The sequence below is a fragment of the Spea bombifrons genome, chromosome 7, assembly GCF_027358695.1.
Source record: "Spea bombifrons isolate aSpeBom1 chromosome 7, aSpeBom1.2.pri, whole genome shotgun sequence".
Taxonomy (NCBI): domain Eukaryota; kingdom Metazoa; phylum Chordata; class Amphibia; order Anura; family Pelobatidae; genus Spea; species Spea bombifrons.
Genome location: NC_071093.1, coordinates 34,884,486 through 34,910,944, shown reverse-complemented (window position 1 = coordinate 34,910,944; position 26,459 = coordinate 34,884,486). Strand labels below are relative to the sequence as shown.

The window sequence follows — 26,459 nt, the reverse complement described above, 5'->3', positions numbered from 1 at the left end:
AATCTTTAATTAGGCCACAGTTAATGGAAAACAAGGGTATATTAACACTTTGTGACCAAAATGTTGTGTTCCCATCTCAGGAAGATGTGTGTATTTTAGATCACATGTATTTCATGTTTATTACAACCGTTGTTTATTTAAGATTCATCTGTAACGCAATTGTCAAATAAGTTCTGATCTCTGTTGTACTGAATACAGGCCATCATCCATTATTAGCATTAGACCTATGTCTAATTAAATAAAACATAATTTAATCAATGGGGAGAGATTACCTGGATTTGTGAGAATCTAGTTTAAAGTGCCAAATAGTGCAAAGTCCCTTCTGGATTCCCACCTTAATGACGGCCATTGGAAAAGAAACTTAAAATGTAAGAAACAAATAGAATAAGGGTTATAATAGCCTATGTTATTTGTCATGTCATATTTAAAACATAACAAATTTCATATTTCCTAGTTTTTATTCAAAAATAATTTTCATGAAAACAACATGTTAAGCAAATGAAACAGATCTTTTCCATAGAGGGTCTTACTGAACATTCATGGAACATCTGACTTGTACAGTAATGGGACCACATCACGTACCCCCAGGGACTTCTTAACCCTGCAGGAAATGCTGAATACATACATCCTTGGTGATGCAGACATCTGTACATGGTAGATGAATGTTCACATTTTCTGACCATTACAGCTTTCAGACGATTGTCCCAAAACATGGTGTTTTTGTCTCTGATCACTGCGCATCAGTGTTGGCTTTCTTCTCATGGTACACGCTTCCATCATCTGCCTCTGGAAAACATTCTGATTCTGCTGGAACTTGAATGACGCAATTCAAAATGTGAATGCTGTGCGAATCCACGGGGGGAACCAACGTAAGGGACTCCACGCTCAGTGCATCTGTATTTTCATTGGATATCAATGAAATGGTTGGCTGGGGTGCTGGAGTCAAGCTGGGTGCCAAGTTTGCTATCTCTACATCGGTCTTCATTGAACTCTTCCGTGTTTTGGAGGCTGCTGAAAGTGTTTCTTCAGAGTTCTCTGCTTCATTACAGATCGTCTGTTGGGGCTGGTCAGGTATTGACGCATCATCTAAAGAATTGAAATAAAATGAATATTAAAAATGGGACTAGATGGCCTACGCGGTTCTTATGTAAAGAAGTATGTTTCTATACTATGCAAGCATTGTTAATTTAAATGCGGTCAGTGGATTGAAAGTCAAAAGCAATAGAAAAGGTAAAAAAAAAAAAATAATTAAAAATTAAATTTGTTAATGGGTCACCGTGGTTTGCTTTGCCTACAGCAAAGTCATTGGCACATAGTGATATCAGATAAGAAACAATGAAATTGTAACTCCTTTTACAGGGTTATAAAAAGTAAACTACTAATTTTAAACAAAATCATAATAAAAAAAAAAACCATTAGGAAATAAACCAAACATCCTTACAGAAAACCAGTGTTGCTGGTTTAAAGAGTTAACTTTGTTTAGGGAACGAAGGCACTCCAGGTCTAAATATCGGTCTAACGACTGCTCAAAATGTCCATCATTCCCAAATAATATAATTATTAGCCTATTGTTTTTCACAGACAGATGAAATCAGAATGCCTCACTTTAACAACTGGTATCAAGATACTGTGGATGTTTGCAATCAATCACACAGATGATAGAAAGAGGAAAAAAAGAGAAAAATGTGAAGCCTCTAAAGATATTACACTCCTATCATTCATAATAGTGCAGTGATTGCGGCCAAGCGAATAAAGAGAAAGTAATGCGGAATTGATGGGAAGGTGAAGTGTCCGATCACCATAAGGTTATTAACCATGTAATTGTACTGTTGACATTCATGGTGGATCTGAATATTTATGGTTGTAATCAGATGAGAAAATATGGGGAACGTAACGGATCGAAAAGTTAGCCAATCAACTAAATGCTACCACTCTATTACTCAAACTATTAGACAACCACCGCAAACAAATAGTAAAATGAAAACTAGCAAGACCATAGGTACTGATGGTTGCATCAGCCTGACAATAATAATAATAATAATAATAATATCCTCAAACTTAAAAATGTGATTTGAAAATGGAAACAGGACATAACAGGTAATGCAGAGCATGACAATCTGGACTTACAGAAACAAAAGGTAAGCATAACCCTGCTCAGATGAGCTCAAAATTCAGTGTACTATTTATATATGCCTGTGCCCATTAAGTTAGAGAACGGATATTCTAATTATTGATGTAAAAGTTGTTCCAGATTCAAATATATATATATATATATATTAAAAAAATAGAAAAAAAATACATTCATGCGTCATACTTTCTTTTTGTACCTTAGAATAACCTTGACTAAAAAATTGATTGTTTTCCAAATAAAGATCACAAATTCTTTTTCAGTTGGAGAAGGTTGCTGAAGGACACTGTTCCGAGAATTTAAAGCAGTGGATATCAGGACACTGGGTGAAGCAATGTGATTAATATCTTAAGGTGTGAACCTGCCAACCCATAAAATCTGGTTCACGGAACAAACAGCGTGTTTGTAAAAATTCTTGCTAATTCTTAAATTGGAAGATAAACTTAATTTTAATTTGGATCCCTGCCTACCAATGACCGTGTAACAAACTGAAATAAAATGTTGCGTATGAGAGATGAGATAAGCATGCAATCTCTAAGCAGTTCTTCAGAATCAAAGTTCCCTGTAATTACACACCATAAAAAAAAAACAAGAACAAAATCTTGCATTTTTGAAAAGAAAATAAAAAATTATAATAATAAAAAAATGCAAAAGAAAATAAAAATACAATAAAAAAAAAATTGTGAATCGTAACACAAACAAGGTAATGTATACATTACCTGCTTTACACGCTACACTTTTCCCTCGGGCACAACAAGCATATAATGGTTGGGTTAGCACAGTGCAGACACATAACACGGAACAGGAATGAGGCTAATCTGACCTGATTCTGTGTTTCTATATTATAAATGACAAATATAGGGCTCCAGAGATTCATACATTTAATTATGCATTATTCAATCTCTTTTTAAAAGATAGTTGCATTGTTTTGATTTTTAAGGCACGTTCAGCAACTGTATCATATTTTCTGGGGTTCGTTCACTAAAGCAGGAGTTGACGGAAGAGCAGTGGTTTCAATTCCATGAAGTCACTGTAGGGTCATTTCTGGCAAATTTCTCTCCAAGAAGGAAGGCCCTGCATAATGTATAGTTCAATCAGCGAGGTGGCTTCTCTCAATAGATTTCACTGATTTAAGCATGCTTTATACAGGGTCAACAAAGCTATTCGTGTAGTAGGAGCTTGAGTTTGGCTCTTCGTAACATAAAGCAAAGTAACTGAGGTGAAACGGCAAGTCTCTGTCTTACCTAACATTATGCCTAATCCAGAGTCAACATATTCACAGCGCAAAATGGAAAGTTACACGTTTAACAAACCTCTAGTGTCTTGAACGTTTTTGTGACTTTATTTTGCCAATCCTACGTAACGTATCAGTGAAACTTTATTTTTTTTTGCTACAAATATATTACCCTGCTTTACTGATCATAAGGGGAACTATACAATTACTTGATTGGCGGAAAAAGTGCACACGGAATTTAACCAAAACAATGGAAACTGGACTGGAAAATGAATGCAACAGTATAAAAATGTAAAGAAATAAATCTGATAATTCACAAGAAAATATGACAGACGCATAAAATTTGTGCACAAGATGACCATGGTGCAAGCTATTTTTAGATATAAAATGGATTTGAATTCAAATTTGCTCTGTTTTGGGGTATAATATTAGTAGGTCTCTTAAGAGTGGTTAGTTGGTATTTGTCGATGAATTTCAGTATCAGTTATTATACGAGATGAGGTTTCTATCGTCTGTTACCTGCGATGCACTTAATGAAATGAAAGTTAAATCAGTACGCTGCGGGAATTTATTATCCAAGACACTCACTGAGGCAGATGCCGCTCTGGGGTTTAAACCCAGTGTCCACCGTGACTGTCTGCCTCCGACAGACTAAACACTCGCCGTCTTCCTTTCCTGCCAGACCTTACTAGAGGGAAACATAGCGACAGATCATAGAGGTTTGAGCAGTGGAAACAGAGGAAAATACAAAGAAGGAATGAGAGCACGGGTTACATGACATGTTATAACAGCAGCTTAGACAAAGACAACAAAACAGGTCCATGCAAGATATTTAGTAAAAAAAAAAACCAGACGGGTTAATTATAAATATTCCCTGGAGATTAGTTACTTACCTTCAACAGTTGCCATGTGACATGGATATTATCCATTCAGTAGAGTTTGGACATTAAGACCAAATGACAGTTTTTGCCCAGAGTTTTTTTGCTATCCTATAGGTAATCTGCCAATACTGGACATATTAGATCTTCCTGTAGAACCAGCGATGGGTCTTATACATATTGGTCAGGTTATCCTATTCAATGTCCAGTACCTTCAAAACTATTTGCATACTTTTTATACAAAAACATTATAATGGTGACTAACGCAATTAAATAAAATAAAGAATTTTCCAAGATTTTTTTTAAGTAAAACTGAAAATAGCTGCAATTTCTATTAGGGTGGGGGTGAAGAAACTAGATTTCCTTCCTCAGTTATTGAGTACTAATTAAATAGAAATTCAGATTGAGATACTCAGCTGGCTTAATGCCACCATTACTGCTCATAAGCAATGATGTGGCTTCAAAGGAAAAACCATCAAATGACTCTCTTGTTTTATTACTGTGCACACCACATGTGCAGACCTATACACGCTAAAAAAATACACATTTCCACTGACGATTTACAAAAGCCTGATAATGAGTTTCACAACCCAGAGGATATATTGCTTCATTCACAAACTCATATTGCTCAGTTTTTTTGTTTTTTTTTGGTTAAATGGATTGTTCACATCTAGATCTAAGAATTAAAACAAATGGGCATACGGGGCAACATGGATTCTATTATTTGATTATCACGACTACTTAATAAAATCAATTTATATAAAGGCAGACACAGATAATATGCTTATGAAGCCTGCATTCTGAGAAAAAATTCTGCAGCTTAGTGTGATTTAATCCATGTACAGTATATATATATATATATATAATGTATATATGTATATAGCAGCCACCACTGCTGGTCTACTGTCAATGCATATAAAATAAAGAAATACCAAGTCAGAAGGCTCTCTTCAAGGTGCGTTGCAATTAAAGTCATTTAATGCTTCTTTTAATGTACTATTAAAAGACTGTTAAAAGTGCATTCCTATTCACTTGGCATTTTTAGTTAATCGAAAATGCTTTTATTGATTCTCCTGCCTGAGCTAATTACAACCTTAAATTAATGGGGCTGGTAAAATAAAAGGGTGGCGCTGGGAATGAATAATAAGTCTTCATGCCAGCCTGAATCACCGGAAACACTTCTATTACGATGAACAAAATAAATGCTTGTGAGTGTGACTACTATTTCAATAGTAATAGATGTGTGTAAACGCACATGCATAAAATAATAAAAAGATAATTAATCTTAGAAGTCTAATAATTCACTTCTAAGAAGGAAGAGGCCAATCTAGGCTTTTCAAACCCAACAGTACCCGAGGACTGAAAGGGAATGCCGATCCTTGTGAAGCTGGGCCATTTCTGTCCTGTGTGTGACATTCTGAGTATAAGAGGATAGATTATAAACAGTGCCAGGCAATGTCTGGAAACCATGAGAGGGCACAGTAAGCGAGCAACGGTGCTCAGGAGACAACTTAGAGCTCTTCTCGCAAGTAAAGCATGACAAGTGTAGCTGGAATAAACTGTTCTCTCTTGTCATTGCTTCCTTCAGATACGTCATGTTGGGTCAAACAACGTGATATGATAACTCTATGCAGCTATGTGAAGGTAAGTAAGCATTCAACATACCAGCTTGTGATGATTGTAGCTATACGAGAATCGGTGGATGTGCCAAAATTATAATGAGCAAATTAAAAGGCACATAGCTGCACTCCACAGTCAACCTTAATTTTAGTGATGAAGAACACATGTGTGAGCAACCCATAGTCTAAGGAATCCACATAAAGATGTCTGACTCATTTCTTTTTATGCATTATATTAACACTAACAGCCTTTCCTATAAAATTGTCCATAAAACACTTTCCTTCAAAAGACCCACAAAACTGGAAAACAAAATCAGAACTGTCTACGCTTCGGTTTAGGGTAACAGAATGTTTTGTAAGAACTATAACTTAATAGTTTAAAGATTTCATCATGTTCTTTTACTCTCATGACCTTTTCCAATGTAATACAAATTGGTAACGCAGAGTAACTTTCCACTTTGGGATGTATTCACTTTGGTTTGAGTTGGCTTAGCTACATCCTAGTACTGGGTAAAAACTAAATAAGTATCACAACAATATTCACATGATATGGCCAAGTTTGAGGGACATCTCTGACTCCGCTGAAATGTACTGACAGTAGCCATAAGTTGCAAACCAAAGTTCTTTCTTAAGTCAATATGAACTCAGGAAAATCCTTTAGCTGCTTCACAAAAGTGCCCATCTCTGAGGCCCAAGATAGAACCAAGGTCACCAGATTTATTGAAGCACCCCCCCTCAACCTCACTGCAAAAATTATAACCCTCTGGAATGAAAAATGTTCAGCTTTTATCAAACTAGATCTCCATGTTTGAGTATTCTGCTATTTGGAACACTTTATGAGATACGTAATTTAACTATTTATAGAGTGTAATATCATTGCACCCTGGCTGATAAATTGGGTGGTCTGCAAAGAATTACACGCTGAACAGGGCCTACGGACGGAGTCTATGGGAGGGTTGTAAATGGAAGGTATTTAGGACCCACAATCTTCTATAGCTTGTATATCTTCATCTACTCCTAATTAGCAGATGCTGAGACTTTAACCTGCAGGCCTCGGGCAAAATTCCTTTAGCATATCCTAATTGTTGCTTTGCATTATAGTAGACAGGGATCTACTGCATGTTTAGGCAGTGCTCGGATAGAGGTCGACTTTTTGTAGCTTTGTGATTTTTATTTATTATTTCAACTGTTTAGAAACCTGCCTGTTTATTAAATTGCTGGACTGTCCAGAACTATGGATTACCGGAAATAAACCTACATTATTCTTAAGAATGGTGGACTGTTTGCGAATAATTATTCTCGCACCAGGGGCATACTTAGAATATTTGGCTCCTGGGTTGCCCCCCCCCCGGCAAGAATATTTATTTCACAAATTTGCAAACTTTATGTCAAATGAGAAAAAATTAGAAATCTGAAAAAAGAAAAAAAAAAAAAAAGCCTGCCTGTGCCACCATTGCCATTTTAACAGCCTGCCTGTGCCACATCTGTCCCCCTAACAGTCTGTCTGTCCCATTTCTGCCCCTAAACACTCACTAATTTATTCATTCATTCACCCAATCACTCTCCCACACCCCCTTACATCTCTTGCAGATTTCAATAGTCCTGGGGCTGGCTGAGCATTACTGTGGCCATCCAGACATCTAGGTGGTCACGGGGCCACATAACACAGGCAGGCAGCTTACCGCTGTGGTACCCCCACACTGTGTGAGGAAACTCTTTTTCCCCGCCCAGGGGAAGCAGGAACCTGGGCAGGAAAAGAGAGTTTCCTCACACAGTGTGCAAGCTCCACAGCAGTAAGCACTGTGGTTTCTACCCATCCAGGTGATTGTAGTTATATATGTGTGTATATATATTATATATATATATATATATATATATATATAATAAATGTTATATATGCATCTACACATAAGTAATCTCTGATAAAGTACAGCTACGATTTCACTTGGATATTAATAAACTAAAAGAAATATATGTTTAGTAATTGAAAGTAGAAATTTGAAGTGCTGAATGTAACACTAACTAAATACAGAAACAGTCTAAATGCAAATATCAGTCCTAGTACTGTTGAAAGAGCAAATCTTTACGAAAAATGTTAATTATGTGAAATTTTGCCGCATTCATAATTTATGCTTGGACTATTTTGCTGACAAAAACACAGGCACTGATAGACTGTTGCCATAGAAACAGGGAATATTCTTAAAGGTTTCTGTGCTGTTCTACTGTGATGAAACCTTCAGAGAAAAGAATAAAAAAAATACGTTAAGCTTTATTTCCTTACTGTACTGGCGGGAGCTATTATTGTTTTATCTAAGTGGCACTGCACCGATAATTTCAAAGAAAAAAAAAAAGGTGTTCTATTTTCCCCATAAACGTTTTACTGACATGTAATCATTGTATATCCCAATCATTATTTTTCAGTGTTTATCACACCTCCCCAATTTTTTTTTAGCTCTGTGCTGTCTGCTTAATCCGTAGATAATTACATGATACGCAGACTGGGATATCTAATAGCTTGTTTATCATCACAATGCTAACCCATGAGGATAAAGAAATGAGTGCAACAAGAATAATAGAACAAGGCAATATTGTTTAAGTCGTAACTGCAATGATCTAATTGTCCAAAGCCCAATATTATGCTTAAAACAGGTAGATGGTGCAGTATTTTGCTCTGAAATAAACACAACTTAACAAGTAATGTAACTTTAAGTATCTAATTGTCCAAAGCCCAATATTATGCTTAAAACAGGTAGATGGTGCAGTATTTTGCTCTGAAATAAACACAACTTAACAAGTAATGTAACTTTAAGTATGTTTCACCGTTACACGTTTTCCTGAATGCAATGCTTTAATTGAGCAATTTATGTTTCTCCTTTCCCACAATCAAAAGTGTTCAAGTTTGTATTACTGATAATGGGCCATTGAGAAGAGAAAGACAAAAAACCTTGATACCTGCTGGGCTCTGTATTGTAGAAGGAGTTGATGTTAAACTGGCAGAGACGGAATCACAAGGTCCAGTGCTTCCACTGGAGCTGCCACTCGATGGAGGGGACGGTGATGACGCTGGTGATGCGCTATGCTGGTTTATGCACTGGGCTACCGCGAAACCTGCAAAGTAGGGCAGACCATCGTTACCAATATACAATGCAAAGTGAACTTGAGTGCGGTGGGGAAGATAAATAAAACCATAGCCATAACAACAATGTATACAAAAACTAATGAGTCGTGTATGTGTTTCATGGAAATACACAAATGCAATAATTCTGTAATTACTGAGAATTCTCATCAATATGCATATCGAAAAAGTTGTTTGATGTCACTCATGCTCTCTTTAGTTTTTGGGTGACTTTCTCAACTGAGATGCTTGGCTCGGCCCCTTAGGACATGATGGCAGCTAGAAGGCTAGGGTGCTGCCGGCGTGGAAAGATCCTGATAAGTTTCAAGCTGTAGCTCTGCCGCTAGGTTAAAAAAAGCATTGGAGGACGCTCATGCACAGAACAACCGGATTTGCTGCCTGCCAGGAAGTGGACAGCAGCTCCAGGTACTGCGAATGGAATGGAAATGCCACATTTTACCATTTTAGAGAATATACCAGAGTAATGGTTTTAAGGAGACAAACTAAACAGTCAGCAAGGCAATAACTGTTAAAGAGTAACATGTAACATGTGATATATTCCCAGTGAATCCGTGCAAGGGAGAGGAAAATGAAAGTAATTAATCCTTTTATTCAAAGCCAAACAACATTTGCATTTTAAATCTTAGACATATTTACACAAAGCACTTTATCTCAAAATTACCGGTATTTTATAAGTCAACCTTTGAAGCCGAGACCAGGAAAATTATACTCGGTAAATCAGTCCTGCAGTTCAGAAAGGTTCATGTAAGGTTAGCAGCAGCTTTCCACATTATCATGATTGAACTTGCCTTGATTAAGAATTACTTTCACTTAATCCACCCATTCCTTGGTATTCTTGAACTGGACAAACATCTCTCCAAGCGCTATTACTGGGCTGGTGAGATTGTTAAACACCGTGAATTTCAGAATTATAAATGGAGTCCTGTGTATATGTATGGATTATTCTCTTCTTGCATATGTTAAAAACAGCTTCAGACGTTGCTGCGTGGTTCATAAATTTCATAAACTTAGTAAACAGGCTAAATGAGACCAATCTTGGGAATAATTTTGATTTAGACATGATCACCAATGTAGTAGCCATTACACTATTATATTGACATTATATATATTGACAAACTGTGGCAACCTAACTATAAATTCCTGAAGACTTGTTTACTGATGTGTGTGGTGGATTGACTGGTTGTTTGCCCACCACCTTCCCTCAAAGGCAAGGTGTTTTGAGGGCAATATTTCACGTCTGGAATGGTGGTTCCAGAAGAGGAAGACTGGGAACCTTGTTTTTTACTGTAACATTACTATTGGCAACTTGGAGGCACTTAATTATTCTAGTGAAAGTATAGATTACATTACCTGAGGTTTTCCTGCTCTGTTGGTTAGTGGGCTGACCATATATTCTAAATGCATTTGGCACAATGCTTGATTAGGGTTGGGCACGTGTACCATTTTGTTACATGGATTTTCGAGGAAGCTAGAAACCATATTAGGCTGCCCACTTCATGAACCACCTGGCAGGGTTCAGATGTGTCTTCACTTTTTATTGGTGTGGGAGCTTACGATTGGTCTCTGATTTATAAGCGATGTTAGGAAACTTGCACGTTTAACTGTAAAATGAAATCTTTCCTCTTTAACAAAAGTTTTGCATCTACAGTGAAAAAAAGCAAGACTTCTGCTGTAGAGGAGTAACATTGCCACCGATCTTCCCACTACACGAAGAAAATGTATTTTTTTTCTCAGACAAAGCATTTAGTGTAGGCGATATACAAATAAGCGCTACTCATTCTCTTCGACTTTGGCCATTAAACTGCCTTTTGCTAGCCTACTTAATTCCCTTACTATACACCATATGACTAATGATCAATATCTGAGGAAATTCCCAGCACAATATTATTCTAAGAACCTCCCTTTGGGCCAGTAATGTTACTCTGTGCCTGAGGGATTTTGCGTTTCCATGTAAAACTGCAAAACACACTGAATTTTATAAAATCTCAAAGCATCACATTTAACACCACACATAATTTATAAAGTCACTGTATAGAGAGTCAATCATGAAACTGGATTTACCGGTATATTTGGGCAAGGAACCCTTTGGTGCAGAAGTTACAATTCACCCCTGCTGAAAAATAATAACTTACGAATGACGGATGCCTAAGAGGGTATACATTTTTGTAAATTGTTTATACATATTTTTAAGACTAATAATATCACAGTTTTAGGATTTTTTTTGCGGAGGAGGGGAATTGCACATTAATTAGCTCCAAACTTAAGGCGTTAAGTTTTGTTGCTGATATAATTTTTGAGTTTCTTTGATAATGGAGGTTAGGTGCACAATAGGCACAATACATTGCGTTTGATTAAAGAAGCAAAGAGAGAGAGAGAAAGGGAGAGGTTTGAATAACGTTCAAACAGATGTACAGAGGTAGTTGGACGTTTTTGAAAATGATATATGGAGAAGAATAGTAGAAACGTAGAGAAGTATAATGAGTAAAACCAGGAAGTATATAAAATAGGTGTATGGTATGGAAATGTCAAAATTCATTCAATAGAGCTGTCATTTTTATGAACTTTGGACAGGGGCTAGAACATTGTTCAGCAGGGTGTGAAACAGACTTCATTGTCTGCATCCGGATAAATAAATATTTAACTACATACTAATGCTAATACAGAAGAAATGTATTTTATCCTTGACTGATTGTCTTGTGGCTTCTTATGATTCACATGGTTTTTATTAAGAAGTAGCGGGCCGCTCCGTCGCAAATTTCTGGCACCCCAACTGTAAGGCTGGGTTTAATGGATCAATAAAGGGTTCTGATTTTCTGTAATTTTTCATCCGGCTTGTGAGTTTCTTTGACATTGTTTTAGCGTCTTATACATAACGTGCTTTTTTCTGAACAGCTCTCCACCCGCAACATTTGCAGAGCCAGTGCTGGAGGAGAACGGAGGTGAGTATATCACATGTACAAAGATTTTCAGCTAAACACATCTCCTGCGCGGCATTTAGCTGGAGGTTGGATAAAGGGCGACTGCATTCTGTAGAACCCCCCATGCATTTGCAAATAGACGCAGGGAATTTTTAAAGTGCATATGATGGCTATAGTGTCACTTTTTGTTTTATCTCAAGAATCAATTTCTGAGTGGGGTTTGGGCTTTCAACAGTACTAGCAATGATGACACTAGTGCTACATTTAGTTGCAAAAGTATTAAATTTAGCAGTGTAGGTGGAACAGCATCTTAAATAGCGGCATGTTTGGCTCCCACACATCTCACACTCATAACCTGATTGAACAGTTCATCATAACGCTTGATAACAATTATTTGTAAGATTAAATTACTAATGCCGTGGCATAAATGTGGTTCTGGATTACAAAGGAATGAAAAGAAATAGCAGTTCATTTGGTAAAGGATAACATCAATTTGCTTTTTATAGATTAGTTTTACAATTAAATGTGGAATGTGCTGACGGACAGCTGTAGTGAGGTAGTGGTGGATGATGGTCTCTTGCCGGAGCACTGAACAAATACTGAGGCCTAATTACAAAGCATTATCCTCCTTTTAATGTACCAGGACAGAAAAAAGACAAAACTGTCTCAGAATAAAGATACTGATGGCTCATTGACTAGCTAACATTATGAGTAGGTACAAATATTATAACACAGAAAAACTGCCTATGGGGCAACAGAAGTGATTAGGTGACCCTGAAGCCCCCTAGGCTGAAAAACAAACCTCTGACCCAGACCTTGAGGCAGTATTTCTAAACGTGGGAGGAGTGGAGGAGCGCTTATTTTGAGACTGATTTTGAGGACTCTTTCTATGTGAATTCTGCATTCCAAATTTTATGAATACAGCCACCTTAAGGGGTTCCACGAGCGCATATTTGTATAAGATCACAACCCACTTGGTTTGTTTGGTATTTCTAACCACCACCGCCGACCATGTTGGATGGCTCATAAATTGCAGACACAAATCATGTTAATTAGATCAATCTCACAGGGTGGTAGTCGTAAAGATGGAACTGACTACCCCCCTCCCCATCTCTTCCTTCTTCAGAGTTGATTTTCAGATACTGGTTGCTCCTCTTTCCTCTGTTATAAGCGACCAGGGAAACATAATTACTGTTTTAACTGTTTCATGATTAGAATTCTAACCATTTCCCAACATAGCATAAACAAGTCTATCCAAAATACACGTCAGTGGACACTGAGCTCACAAATACAAAGAGTACAACTTCTTTTAAGCACTCTATACCAACAGCCAAAGGGTGAGGTCAACAAATATACTACTCATGTCTCACTCTCAACGGGAATCACTCAGAACCGAAAGGTCAATATACCTTTGTTAAGGGATCTTATCATACCTACTATGTAAAGACAGGATCTAAAATATTCTGATCCCCCTTTATTAGCCAGATGATACAGAGATCAGGTTTCAAAAGACACAGATCACTTATACAAGACAGGAAGCCAACTCCATTGGAAAGTAGCCGGTCTGACTACACTTTAAAATTTGCCCTTTGGACTCGACACCTTTCCTGTACCTCCCCAATAATTGGTGCATTATAACCAGTTTGGTGCCTCAGTTGTTAATAGGATTATTATTTATTTTATATAGCGACATCATATTCACCAGTGTCATCAGCGCTGTGAGCAACATAATGTTTTGGACTACCATAAAATACTTCAAGTTACATGGGATGAAAAAGTGGTAAATTGGAGGGCAGAACCTGATTGTTGGCACATGGCAAAGTATAGAAAAAAAACTTTTACTTTTATGCTCTGGAGGGACTTGGCCCAGATCCAACAGGAGACCTACAACACAACCACCATAGAATGTTGTTTTAGCTAGAGACCTTGACTGAGATAGGTGGGATACCCATCATCCCTGCTAGGGGGGGTATTTAGGGAAGTGAACTTGTTCCTTAATTCTACCGAGTCAAACTCACCAAGGCAATCTCAGGCACATCAAATTCAGATGCCATTATGGCATAAGGCTCTTCTAAACAATACCGCTTCACCATTTTTTTTTAAATAAATCTCAAAACAGGAAATAAGCAACAACAGGAAACTTCATATTTGAAATTAAGCTCAAAACACTCCATTACACATTAATTTCTAATTGAATCACATACTACTGGGAAATCATCCAGCTTGCATTGGGGTTGAAGATTTATCTTTGGCTGCTTAGCAGTGATAAAAGCTCATAAACAAGAACTTCACCTTTTTAATGGGAGGTTAGTTTAAAATTTATAGTGCTCCAATTATTGGAGAGTGTTCCAGAGTTGTGTAGTAGGAAACCAATCTACGAAGGAGACAGTGTAAGGTATAAAAATAGCAAATGGAAGCTGGCAAGTTATGTGTAATGTATTGATTTTAGAGTTTTAGTTAAATATATGTTTTCTACTTTTTGCATATTATTTTCAGACAGGTGCATTTGAGCCATGCATATTTGTTCTAGCCCTGTTAGCTTAGCCGAATCTACTAGACAATCACTGTATTATACTGCCCACTGTGAACAGCAGAATGGCTCATTGTTACCCAGCGGGACACTCTCGTTAATGAAAGTCTATGTAAGAGTGGACTTCGTTAGCATTGCCATAAAGAATCACCTCAGTGTGGGGATCGCGCAGGAACAATCACCCTAAATAGCAGCCTCCAGGTCTGCCGAAAAACGTAAGTTTATATTCAACAATGAGATAAAACCAGGCTTTTGTCAGTGCCGGCTTATATTACAGTATATGGCACTGGGTTTTATGCTTAACGAGAATAATATAGCTTTTTATGGGACTTCCTGCAACATTATCAGTGAGGTCACTCCCAGCCACGGTTTATAACCTCCCAGTTCCCTGCAAATGGCGCTTGGTTATTCTGATGCTCTTAGTGTTCAGCACCATGTCCCCTGCTGTCTGCCCCTGTTCCTTGTCTCCTGTGGACCTCAGATTGCTTCAAGGATTAACCCTTGTCAGCTGCCTCCCATTGTGACCCTGGGGTGCTTATTCGGATTTACCCTTGCCTGCTACCAATTGGAGTCGTTTACAGACTGAGTTATAGACGGTCTGGCCCACACCTGGACTCCTCTCCTTCTACTACTCTGGCTGGTTCCTAACAAGGGCATAGCAGCTAAATCTTATAATCTAAAGAATAAAAGACTGAAATATTCAAACGAATATTAGAACATTTGCTTAATCATACTCTAGGTTAATAGATCATTCAAACTTGAGCTAGTTTGCTGGTTTCTATTTGTTCCTGAAACCTCAATACATGTTGTCAATGCATTGCATTCAGCCATTCAGAGTCGTCTTTAAACATAAAAGGGCCTGGGGTAAACTTTTACTGCAGCCCCTAAGCCTAGTCTTACATGAGCGTGAGGAAGAGCTGCGGTGCTTGAGTCCAGACTCAACCTTCACGGCTTCCTCCGTACTGTCCATACTGCCTGCTGGGATCTGGGATATAATGTCATATCCTAGTGTTCTCCAAAAGCTAGAGGTACGGAGGCTTTTAGGAGGAACCATCCATGGAAGACGTTGGTGCTAACTGTTGCATAGATTCCAAACGCAAGATTATGGCAGGTGGCCATTCCTTTTATCACAAAAAGAAACTCAACAATGAGAGCATACCTCATCTCCAAACCCAAATTATGCCCGTCAACAACTCCTTCGAGCGCGCACTTTATTACATGACTAAAGGAAATAGAGTAACGATCACACCGCCATTGCATTTGTGTAAGCCTTCTCTAACAGTTAATTTGTTTATGAGAAGTGGTCACATGCATGGAAACCATGGGCACTGGACACTGCTGGTATGTAATGGTCCCGAAACCCGACAGCTGCTTAATATCAAATGAAAGTGAAACAAATCAAAGTAAAATATATTTATCTTTAGTTCTGTCTCTGCAGGAGGTGAGAGTAAATGAAAGAGAAATCTGTTTTACTTCTTCTTTTATGTGTTTGCATGCAATAAACCCTGGGGTAAAGTACAAAGTCTGGTCTATTGCTTTCAGTATTGACTTCTCCTTGGCAGTCCGGGTTAGGTTATGTATCGCCTGTTCCTGTAACTAGAGATCATTTTTCCCCTTTTCCTGTAAACTCACACACATTTGGTGTCTGTAGCTTATAACATATCACTCCTTTCAACTTGAAGCTTCAGATATGACCACAATGTTATTTTAATTTTTGTACCAGTCTCTCACCACTACCACCATCATTAGGTCCCTATACAAAAAAAACCCCTTCCATCAAGAGACTCCTCTCAATTTGCACTAAATTACTCCAAAACTCTTAAAACAGAAACAAGAAGATGATAAATAATGATTCTGGGAACAGGATATAACTGTACGGCGAGTTCCTAAACAAAGGCCTTCCTTGGACTATGAGTAAGGAAATAAGTTTGCATATTATGGGAAGGGTATGATATGATGAATGGTGATCAGCCATTATTACAAAATCAAAGAATATTGCAGGAAACGCAGATGTAAAGGCGTTAGTCATTATGTGTTTTATTACATAATACATCACAATGTGCATACAACTTCAATAGATTTTTTTTTTTTTAAAGGGAAGCAATACTCACACGTTCATTCACTACCCGTTCACGAGATGAATAAAGTCCCTGCTATAAAAAGGTAATTTATTGTCCCTTTGGCAACCATTCAGTCTTTTCACCAGGAGACACTGAATGGACTTATAGAACATTATGTCGCGCGTTGTATTTCACATACAGTGCCATGCGTAAGGTAAATGCTTTACTTAGAGAAAGACAAACAGCCCTCCGGCAGAAGTGGTAGATATTAACACGGTAAGGGAACTTAAACATGCCTGCGGATATTTTTCAATCCAACAAAAGACCCAGGACTGAGGCTTGAGACTTTACATCAAGAACAAGATGGGCCGGAGGCTTATCTGCCATCACATTTTATGTTTCTATTTTTAGGTATTTTCTTGGAAAAAAAACAGCGTTGTTACATAAGTGTAACTTTTTATTCAACTCTGTACCGTTTCAGTTGCTATGCTAGACAGGTTAGGACTGGTGGTTAGGCGCCTTCTATTAGAATAAATGTATGTTGAACAAATTTGCATCCTCCTGAATGCTTAAATCTTAAATTGATTGGTTGCTTCAAGCAGCCAATCAGTGGCAGGAATGTGCACCCATTAAAATCAATAAGAGGACTTAACATATATGCGCACGGGGTCTGAAACTCTGAACACACCCCGACACGCAGCGTTGACCAAATCAAGTGCACGAGTATGTGTTCACCCGACCATATCTCTGGGACAGCATTAAGCTGGGGGGGGGGCAGATGCATTTGGGGCGATTCTGCTGAATTTGCATGTATTTGCAAAACAGACCACATAAAAATGTACAGGGACCAATGCTATTTCCATAGGGCATTTGATGGCTGGAGTGTCCCTTCGTGAACACAGCCTACACCTGCTAATCGCCAACTATTCTCAATCACGCTCTTAACGATAATTATTCATTTCTCAGCACACATTTATGCAAGGCCAGATTATAGAAAGAAACCAAAAAACCTTGATTCCTGGAACACAGTAGTAAGTACTTTAATTGGATGGAAATTAGCCACAGCGTAAACGAGAATTCTTTAAAACAAGAAACAGGCTGAGGTATGACCCATTAGCGGAAGCACTCAACTGGTTACATTTTAGGATTATTTATCCTAAAACGGTGTACTATTCTGGAGAAGTTTCAGGAAACGCGTGCACTTTAAACATCAATGGGGATTTCTTACTTCATGTGTGCAACGCTTTAAAACACAAGGAAGGCAGTAAAACAAAAATATATGTTGTTAATGGCACAGTTTACGGGAAACAGATTGGGCTCTTTTAAAATCTCCCATAATAATAAATCAGTAGGACCTGAAAACTACCATTATTTTCGGAAGACCAAGGAAATCAATAAGATCCTAAAGATTTCTTTCCTACATTATCAGTACAGATCAGCTAATTTCTAATAAACATAGCACAAGGGACTTACGAGTTACCATCAATCCATTTGGGCTAAAAAGTGGATGGATAACTAAACCAGTAATTACATAAATTTGCATTTATACGGTCTAACAGCAGATGTCTGTTTTATATGAATCCATATAAAGTAAGTGATGTGATCAGTTATACGCATATTTGATGCACAAAATATATTACAATGATCGTGAACAAAGATGAACAGGTGACACATTGGTGTACGTTTGTTCCTCATAGGATATTCAGTTTATAAAGACCTTGACCTCTCCTCCCTTACTTTTTTAAATGCATGGTGGGTAATTCCTGCCCCTTCAAGATTCCCTTATTTAAGGATGTCTTCATTTGGTCGTCTTCTGCTGCTCCATGCCATAGGTGGTCTACCTGGTGGAGCCACTCTTAACTTTGAAGGCCAACCCAAAAAAGACCTCTACTCTGAAGCTAAGAGGGCTCCGCATAATACATAGTTTATCCAGTGAGTCGATTATATCCAGCTCAATTAATTTTACTGTAACTCACTGATTAGTGAAATGACCCATCCAGACACTTCCAGATCAAGTAGTCGGAGGACATCTTTTTAGTCAATGTCTTGTACTTGATTCCTTTTTTTTTCTAATGGATATACGGTGCTGTGAAAAGTATTTGCACCCTCGCTGATTTCTTTTATTAGTGCATATTTGTCTCACTTAAGATCATAAAACTTATTTTAATACTAGACAAAATAACCACAATAAACGCAAAATGCAGTTTTTAAATAACGGTTTCACGTATAGAAGGGGGAAAAAAGCTATCCAACCCCACCTGCCTTAAAGCCCAAGCGCAGTTGGGTTATACAGCAGGACAATGATCCAAAGCACAGAAGTGCTTGTTGATCACTTTAATAAATAAAATGATCGTTTAAAAGCTGCATTTTGTGTGAACACAGACAGCAGATAATTACACACCGTTCATGACTATAACTGAAACAATAGCAAAAAATATAAAAAAACATTATCATCTAATCAACAGCTTTTCCATCTACAAGACGAGAGGTCAACTATTCTAATTCACTGGAAGCTGGTTGCTTGACATGACAGTCGGCTTGTTTTTTCCGTACAGTTAGGCCATAGATATAAATGATTCTCTGGCATCGGTTTGTCTTACAAGGACATAGAATAAATGCAGCATATTTAATGAAACAGGAAACGGAGTGTCGTTCGGTTGATGTAATGTTTAGTCAGGCTTACACAACTTGAGTCACAACGACGGGAATTGCAAAATGTATTTACCTATCATTTTTCCAATAATTTCCTGAAATATATAATCGAAGCTGATTTACATATAGTTCCTCTGCTATTGAAGGCAAATCGTTTAGCTTTTTTCTGCTGGATTATTGAACAATTATTTAGAAAACCGCTATGTAGCTAAAATGATGTGTGTATTATACTATACATAGTATAATATTCATATGTAATATTTGTTTGCTTTTTTATCTCCTCTCTTTTCTTTTCTCTCTCCTCTCGGTTATCCTCTTTCTATGTATACTTCATCTCTCTTTGTCCTTACAGCACTCTCAGACAGCTATAGATATACATATATAAAGGCAAAGATATATTTGTGTCCCTTGAATTTGTGTTGATTATATCAAATATCCAATTCAATAATAATAATATAATAATGTATAATATATAATATATTTAATATTGGAGCTAAGTATCTCCCCTGAAATACTCCCGTTATTGAATCCATACCTAGATAACAAAGGAAGGAATACCTTAGGTTAAAATAACCACATTTTTTAAAAGGTACACAGTTGACTTTGTCTACTTTACACCATGCAAAAAAGCCAAAAAGTCTCATTATTTCAAATGTAAAAGGAAAACAAAATATGTTTTTTTGTGGACCACTTTTCAATGAAATTACACAGAGTACATAATAAATACATTAATAGTGCTATGTAATATTTTTTTTACATATACAGGTTGCAAAAATGCATAAGGTAAAGTTGGCGCGGCCCCATTTGACATTGCAATTTCTGTCAAATAAGTAAACGAAAACATGCTTTACCTGGTACTTTGTCTACCGATGCAAAGACAGAGCGTTGCACTGTGACATCGCTCAGGCCACGGCGAGATTGTTCGTAGAACCGGAAAGGTAGGTGCTGACTTGCCGAGGTCGACGCGTGTCCAAAACCCATAACTTCGGTAGATGGCTGGACGGGGAGATCCAAAAGAGCTAGACAAGAGAAATAAAAAGTAAACATAATTTATGAACAATAAATTCAATTCAACGTGGTTTTATGATTGACAGATGCTGCCTACAAGATAAGTAGAAAGTTTAACACCATATTGTGCAAGGTTATAAATTTAGTTCACAACGTGTGCTTATCTGGAGAAGGGGCACAGAAATATTATATATTTGCAAAGTAATGGTTCTGGGTAGCAAGAGCACACACACTAGTTATAATCGTGATCAATTATGGGGATCACCTTAAAGAAATAGGGAATTACTAGGCGAGTCTAAACTCAGTGAGTTTATATTGTGCCAAGTAGCAGCTGCTATGGCTAACAAATTACTAACATGAATTAAACAGAGTATCAATGCAAGATCTAAAATTGTTATTTTCGAGTAGTTCGAACATGTATTTACTTAATATGTATGTAGGTAGAGGCGTGTTGTGTATGAATACATTTTATTTTATGTGTTGAAGCAGAAGACAGCTGGTCGGGGACAACTGATTTGGATGACAATATGGTGAATGAGGACAATGTGGCCAACTTTGGTAAAAGGTAGACTTAGTATAGTAAATATATTATTAAAACAAACATATGGAGTGTGTAAAAGGAGGCAAGTGGTTTTCTTTTTATGAGAAATTGTGTAGTAGGCAGAGCACAGTCCGTATCCCTGGTTGTTACACATGAATATATGGAACGTCAAGAATAACTTTTCCAGTAAAAGTAAAAAACACTGCAATTATGTACTCCCCTGTTTACTAGGGCTTTAGGTACAGCAAACAGCCCAAATACATAAGTCAATAGTACATTATTATATAATATTATATAATAATTATACTCCTTTCATTAAACGGCACATACTGTAGCCGAATCTGCAGAGACTGACCACAATATGTAGTATAAAATGCCGACCCTTCACAAAGCGTTTGTTGACCCTGTATGACAGCAGTCCCGCTGGAGATCAATCCAGTCTTTAAGGAGACCAGATGACATCACAGCTTTTTTAGGATTTCTGAATGAATGCAATGCCACTGTTTACTTCTTGTGTTTATTGATGGTCAATTAGTAGAACCCTTGGAGATATTTCATTAATGCTATGAAATAACATTTTAAACATCAGTGGCAGCCTGTGGCAAAGATGCATGGAAACACTAGACGAACCGGTACATCACGTGAGGTTATTGGTCAGGGATTTGTCAGCAAGTGATTAATGCAGTGCCCTGAGAACTACCGGTACATGTATTCTTCAAATACTTGGTGACGTTTAGTCATCCCGAGACATATCATTCCATGAAGATAAAGAAAGAAGTGAAACACTGAAGATACTTCGTTTTCCACTTTAAAAGCAAAGTAAGGTTGACATTTTCTTTGAATCGAGCAGAAGTTTAGTCTGAACAGCATGCAAGAACAATCCCAGAAAATATTCTGACTCACGATGAAGTTACCGAGAATGCCAGCAGAAAAAAAATCAGTATTTAGGTCTTGAGGAACATTAATGTATTAATTGTTTTTTATGAAACAATTATATATCTACATACGGTACCACTACATTATCTGTAAGAATATAGTTTTTGTATTAAGATAATTTTAAATAATATAGCGCATGTAATATTTTAAGATATTTTATGTTTTCAAAGTTTTTTTTTTTGAATCTTCAAATGAATCTGCTTGTCTTTTGGAGAATTATAGAGAGATAGTCTAAGCAATCTCTATTGTGCTCTGTTTAGTTGCACATCAGATGTAGGAGCCTTCAGTCCAAGGTAATATCATTTATGGGGCCACTATAGACTTTCAGGACCTCAGTCCTCAGTCTGTACCTCTGAGAAGTATAGGCACACTTAAAAGGTTTAGCATAAAGTCTCTGTGATACCACCTAGTATGGTTTTTATGGAAATAGCACTGCAGATTAACCCCTTCACGAGAAAGCCCGTACATGTACAAGCTCACAATGCATTGTTCATTAATGGGTTTAAGGACAGCCCGTTGCCCTTAAGGGGTTAAAAATTGTTCAAGTTCAAATGTTTACAATGGAATAATGCTGAAATCAGCTGACAAAGACACACAAGCAATTCAAAACAACCAGGGTAAGAGACATAAGGCTGTCCTGATGAACAAGAGCTTATGAAATTATGAAAGGAGGGTAAGAATACATGGCCAGGCCTTGACTTCCCATTCTCAAACCTGATGCTCTTATTTAATTTAACGAAGCAGTGAATGTCATTAAACCTCCCATGGTAGTGAGATACGAGGAGCTTTTTAGACAACAGACTAAATTCCTTATCAATACGAAAAACAATGAATATCTCTTTAGCTATTTATTATGAAAATGCTACGCCCTACATAAAAGCGTTTACCAGATATCCTCTGCATCTTCATGCGGCGTGCCTGAATGCGCCCTTTTGCTAGCCTCTGCTTGGCTATTATACAGCGGATGTGATCAGAAAAGATGAACGTAGCTTGGAGTATTGGGAATGGCTTTGAGTGGGGTGTTGAAACCGGTTTGTGTATGGTAATATTCAAGGCTCTGCTGTCATCCTCAACACCAGTCACTTGCATATCCTAGAAAAAGAAGATTGGTTATTCAAGACCCCCAAGCCATTTAATACGCCTTCCAGGTATACCATATGAACAAGTGAAATTTGGCAGTCAACATGAGTCCTCATTTGTGAGAGATATACGAGTGTGTGACTACTTTTTCATATCACTATGTCCGATTGGTGCGTATAAGCACAGATCTGATCAGCTGCCATCACGGAAGGACCCTTTTGTAATTGCCTACCATTAAAACCATCAGCCACATGAAGCTGTGCCATACAAAGATATATCTGGTTATAGGCACGGATCAGGGCTTTTTTCCTCAACCAGTCACTGCCGCTGACTTCTGCCTTCTTTTGTTAGAAATATTGTGCAAACACAAAAGAGATACAACACTAAGGATTGTAGTCTTAAAAGAGTCGATCTACTGTTCTTCTCCTGTAGGTTTTAGGGTAAACATGCACGTTTATAATAGTTGCTGAATTTATATTTGATACACCATTTCTATTTGAGATGATCTACTTCCTAGTTTTAGTTCTTGTTTACAGCGACAGTAAATTTATTGACATTTACATATTTTTCAGATTGAGTTTCTGTATTTATATATTTAAGTTTAATTGTGCAATATTGCATTTACTGCCCATATTGCTTAATAAGAATTATATTTTTGTGATGTTGTGTGAAAACCAATGAAATTTGTAATGTTTAAAAAGTTGCCTTTTTTTATTACTACAAAATACAGATTGCCTTTAATTCGAACGAAACCAAGTGTAACATTCCGCTTACAGGTGGCTGCTACCCACTCGCATGTAGTACCTGGTGGCTGAATGCATTATTAGAGATAAAAGTAAAAGTAAATGAAATTCCAAAAAAAATGAGAAAGAAATAGATTTGGCAAACTTAATTGAAATTTCAACTACCCCTTTTTTTTTTTTTTTTTTTTTTACCCCTTTAACTCGTACATCGGAAGGTGTAAGAAACATGCAAAAAATAAAGTGGAACAATATTTACCTGTAATAAACCCGCAAACTTCACAACTCCCCAACCAAGTCTTTTGCTCTCCGGTTCCACTAAGCTCATCTGATAGATATCAACTGCCAGAAATCTTTGCACGTGTTCACCATCTTTTGTTATTACTGTACAAGCTATTAAATCACTGTTATCTATGGATAAAGGAAAAAAAAAACATTAACATTTCTTATATCACCTGTGTTATCACTTAACTTAAATAGATGTCATTTTTATCTACCTCCAGAACCCTGTGATATATTTGAAAACAGAACTGACTATTTGCACATGAGGTTACAAGCTAATGTTTTACAAAGAGAAATAAATATGTACATTATGCTGACAGTTGTGCTTACATTGTTGAGGCACATAAAAAAAACCGATGGAATGTCATAAAACCTCTAAAATTTGAAAACAGAGAGTAAAGTGGAGAAACATGTCAGTTTTACGGGTCTTTACAATATGTGCACGGTGGTATATCTGGTTAGTATGATGAGGTGTGTGTAAATGAAGAATTTAGTGACTCTGTGACTGCATTTGAAATGGCCAAATAGAGACATTTTTTTTTTAGGGAATGTGGTTACTTTTACAAAGTCTTACTTCAATACCAATTGATAATGATTTATTCAGTTCTGAATCATAGAAAAGGGCTAGTTCCTTGTGAGAGGCCTAAAAAACATATCTGTGAAGTCTCCGGGATTGACCCACACTCACCGGGTGAAATGCTGCTATGCCGGTTGTCAGGGTCACTCTCTCTCTCTCTTGGGCAGGGGAGTGGGATTTAGCCACGCCCATCCCCAAATTCCCCTCCCTCTCCCAACCCATGTAATGCTCTCTGGGGCAAGCCCTGCCCCTCACACATCTAATCACAATCACCATACATGGCGCCTCATGAAGCCACCTCATCAGAAGCAGGAAAGCGCTGGTTAGCCTATCATGGGAAGTTTGCACTATATGCAAGTAATTTCAACAAATTAACCAAATTACGTATAATGAGACAGAGATAAGAAAAAAAGAGAGAGAGAGAGAGAGAGAGAGAGAGATAAGAAAAAAAGAGAGAGATAAGAAAAAAACAAGAGATAAGAAAAGAAAAAAACAAGAGATAAGAAAAGAAAAAAACAAGAGATAAGAAAAAAGAGAGAGAGAGAGATAAGAAAAGAGAGATAAGAAAAAAAGAGATAGAGATGAGAAAAAGAGAGAGGAAAATTATTCAAGATACAGGTTGAGTATCCCTTATCGGAAATGTTTAGGACCAGAAGTATTTCGGATAAGGGATCTGTCTTCTCACGGTACTTTGGTCAGGCTTCCCCAGAAACCTGCTGGTCCATAATGAGGGAGCAGAAGCGCTTTAAGACCGTGGGGAGAAGCCTGAAAAAAGTAGCGGGGAGCAGTTGAAAAGGAGGCTGGGAAAGAATCCACTACAGGAGAGGTCAGACACCTCTCTCCTGTCCCCCTGCCTCAATCGAGAGTATCACTTATCCGAGCTTCCCTTATCCGGAGAAAAATCGGATTTCAGATCATTTCAGATAAGAGATACTCAACCTGTACATATTAGTAATAGGCAAATTTCAAGTACAACTGCAAATTAACAAAACAAGTAAAATGCCAAGAACGACTGCCACATAATTAAATCCGTACGTCTGTTCCATAAGTCATTCGGTTGCTTTGCTTTCCGAGAGCTTAATGTGAAAACAAACTTACACGGCCGCTCTGATTGCGCTAGTGGCTTTCAAAGATCAATACGTTTAATTAAAAGCTTTAGAGCAAACCACTGACAGAAGCGTGCCGTACGCACACACCAGCGGCTTAAGTGATCTGGGATATTTAATGTGAAAATCACACACCAGTTTATGACCTGGAAAAACGTGTTCACGTATTTCTATACACACACACACACACACACTTCTATACACTAAAAGCATGTGATGCTGTTTACACAGGCTCTAAGTATTTATTGTAAACAGATGATAATAATAATAATAATAAGCTGTGATTAGCTGTAGAGTTCTGTGAAATGATTAATATTTATATAATATCATTTCCGTTTTACATTAGCTTCTTCATTGCTGCAGTAGAATACAAAGTACGTTCACGGAATATAAATCTCAGGCTACAGCATAAGGGTAAATGAGAGATTTAGAACAATGTTCTATTGATGCACCAAATACATAAATATGTATGACAATTTGGCAATATAACTTCACAAATCATAAGTCTAAGCGCTCAAACAGAGAAGGAAATTCTCAAGGTAAGCTAACCTAGAGATCTACCCTCCTGATCCATATGGGTCATCATGGCACCTAAAGTAAAGAAAAGTGTATAGAGATGAATGGGCAATAGGCAGTAAGAGTGTATTCAATTGTTAATTAAATCTATTTTTTAAAACCCTAAATTAGCAGATAATTTGAGTTGGTCCACAGGACTCCCTACTAACTATGGTCTACCACCACCTGACGTGTAAGAGGTAGGTGATGGTCTACGTCACCTCCTGGAAAGGTAGTTATTACACCAGACATTGTGGATACATTGTTGAAGACATGATACCTATAAATTAACTCAACAAATTACAAGGCCTCAGAAAGGTCCCTTAGGGCACAGCTTATAGATTGCCTGAAGTGTTCTTCTCGGAAGCATCCTTATAATCATTAGTTCCAAGATCAATAGCTGTAGTAAACAAAAAACAATGATGGGTATTCCTAAACACAATAATTCCTGTTTCCAATAAGATGACATTTTTTTTCTA

At 37.4% G+C, this 26,459-nt stretch overlaps 1 protein-coding gene across 1 annotated transcript in view; it reads right to left on the bottom strand.

Annotated features, from left to right (window-relative positions):
- Window positions 1–439: 439 nt before the first annotated feature.
- CLEC16A (C-type lectin domain containing 16A) overlaps window positions 440–26,459 on the bottom strand; it is a 64,997-nt gene continuing 38,977 nt past the window's right edge. Inside the window, exons 19-23 of the mRNA XM_053470761.1 lie at window positions 23,720–23,871; window positions 22,528–22,732; window positions 20,007–20,174; window positions 8,812–8,967; window positions 440–1,086 (exon numbers count right to left, since the gene is read on the bottom strand). Coding sequence (XP_053326736.1) covers window positions 731–1,086; window positions 8,812–8,967; window positions 20,007–20,174; window positions 22,528–22,732; window positions 23,720–23,871 — 1,037 coding nt within the window. The 3' untranslated portion in view covers window positions 440–730. The remainder of the gene's footprint in view (window positions 1,087–8,811; window positions 8,968–20,006; window positions 20,175–22,527; window positions 22,733–23,719; window positions 23,872–26,459) is intronic.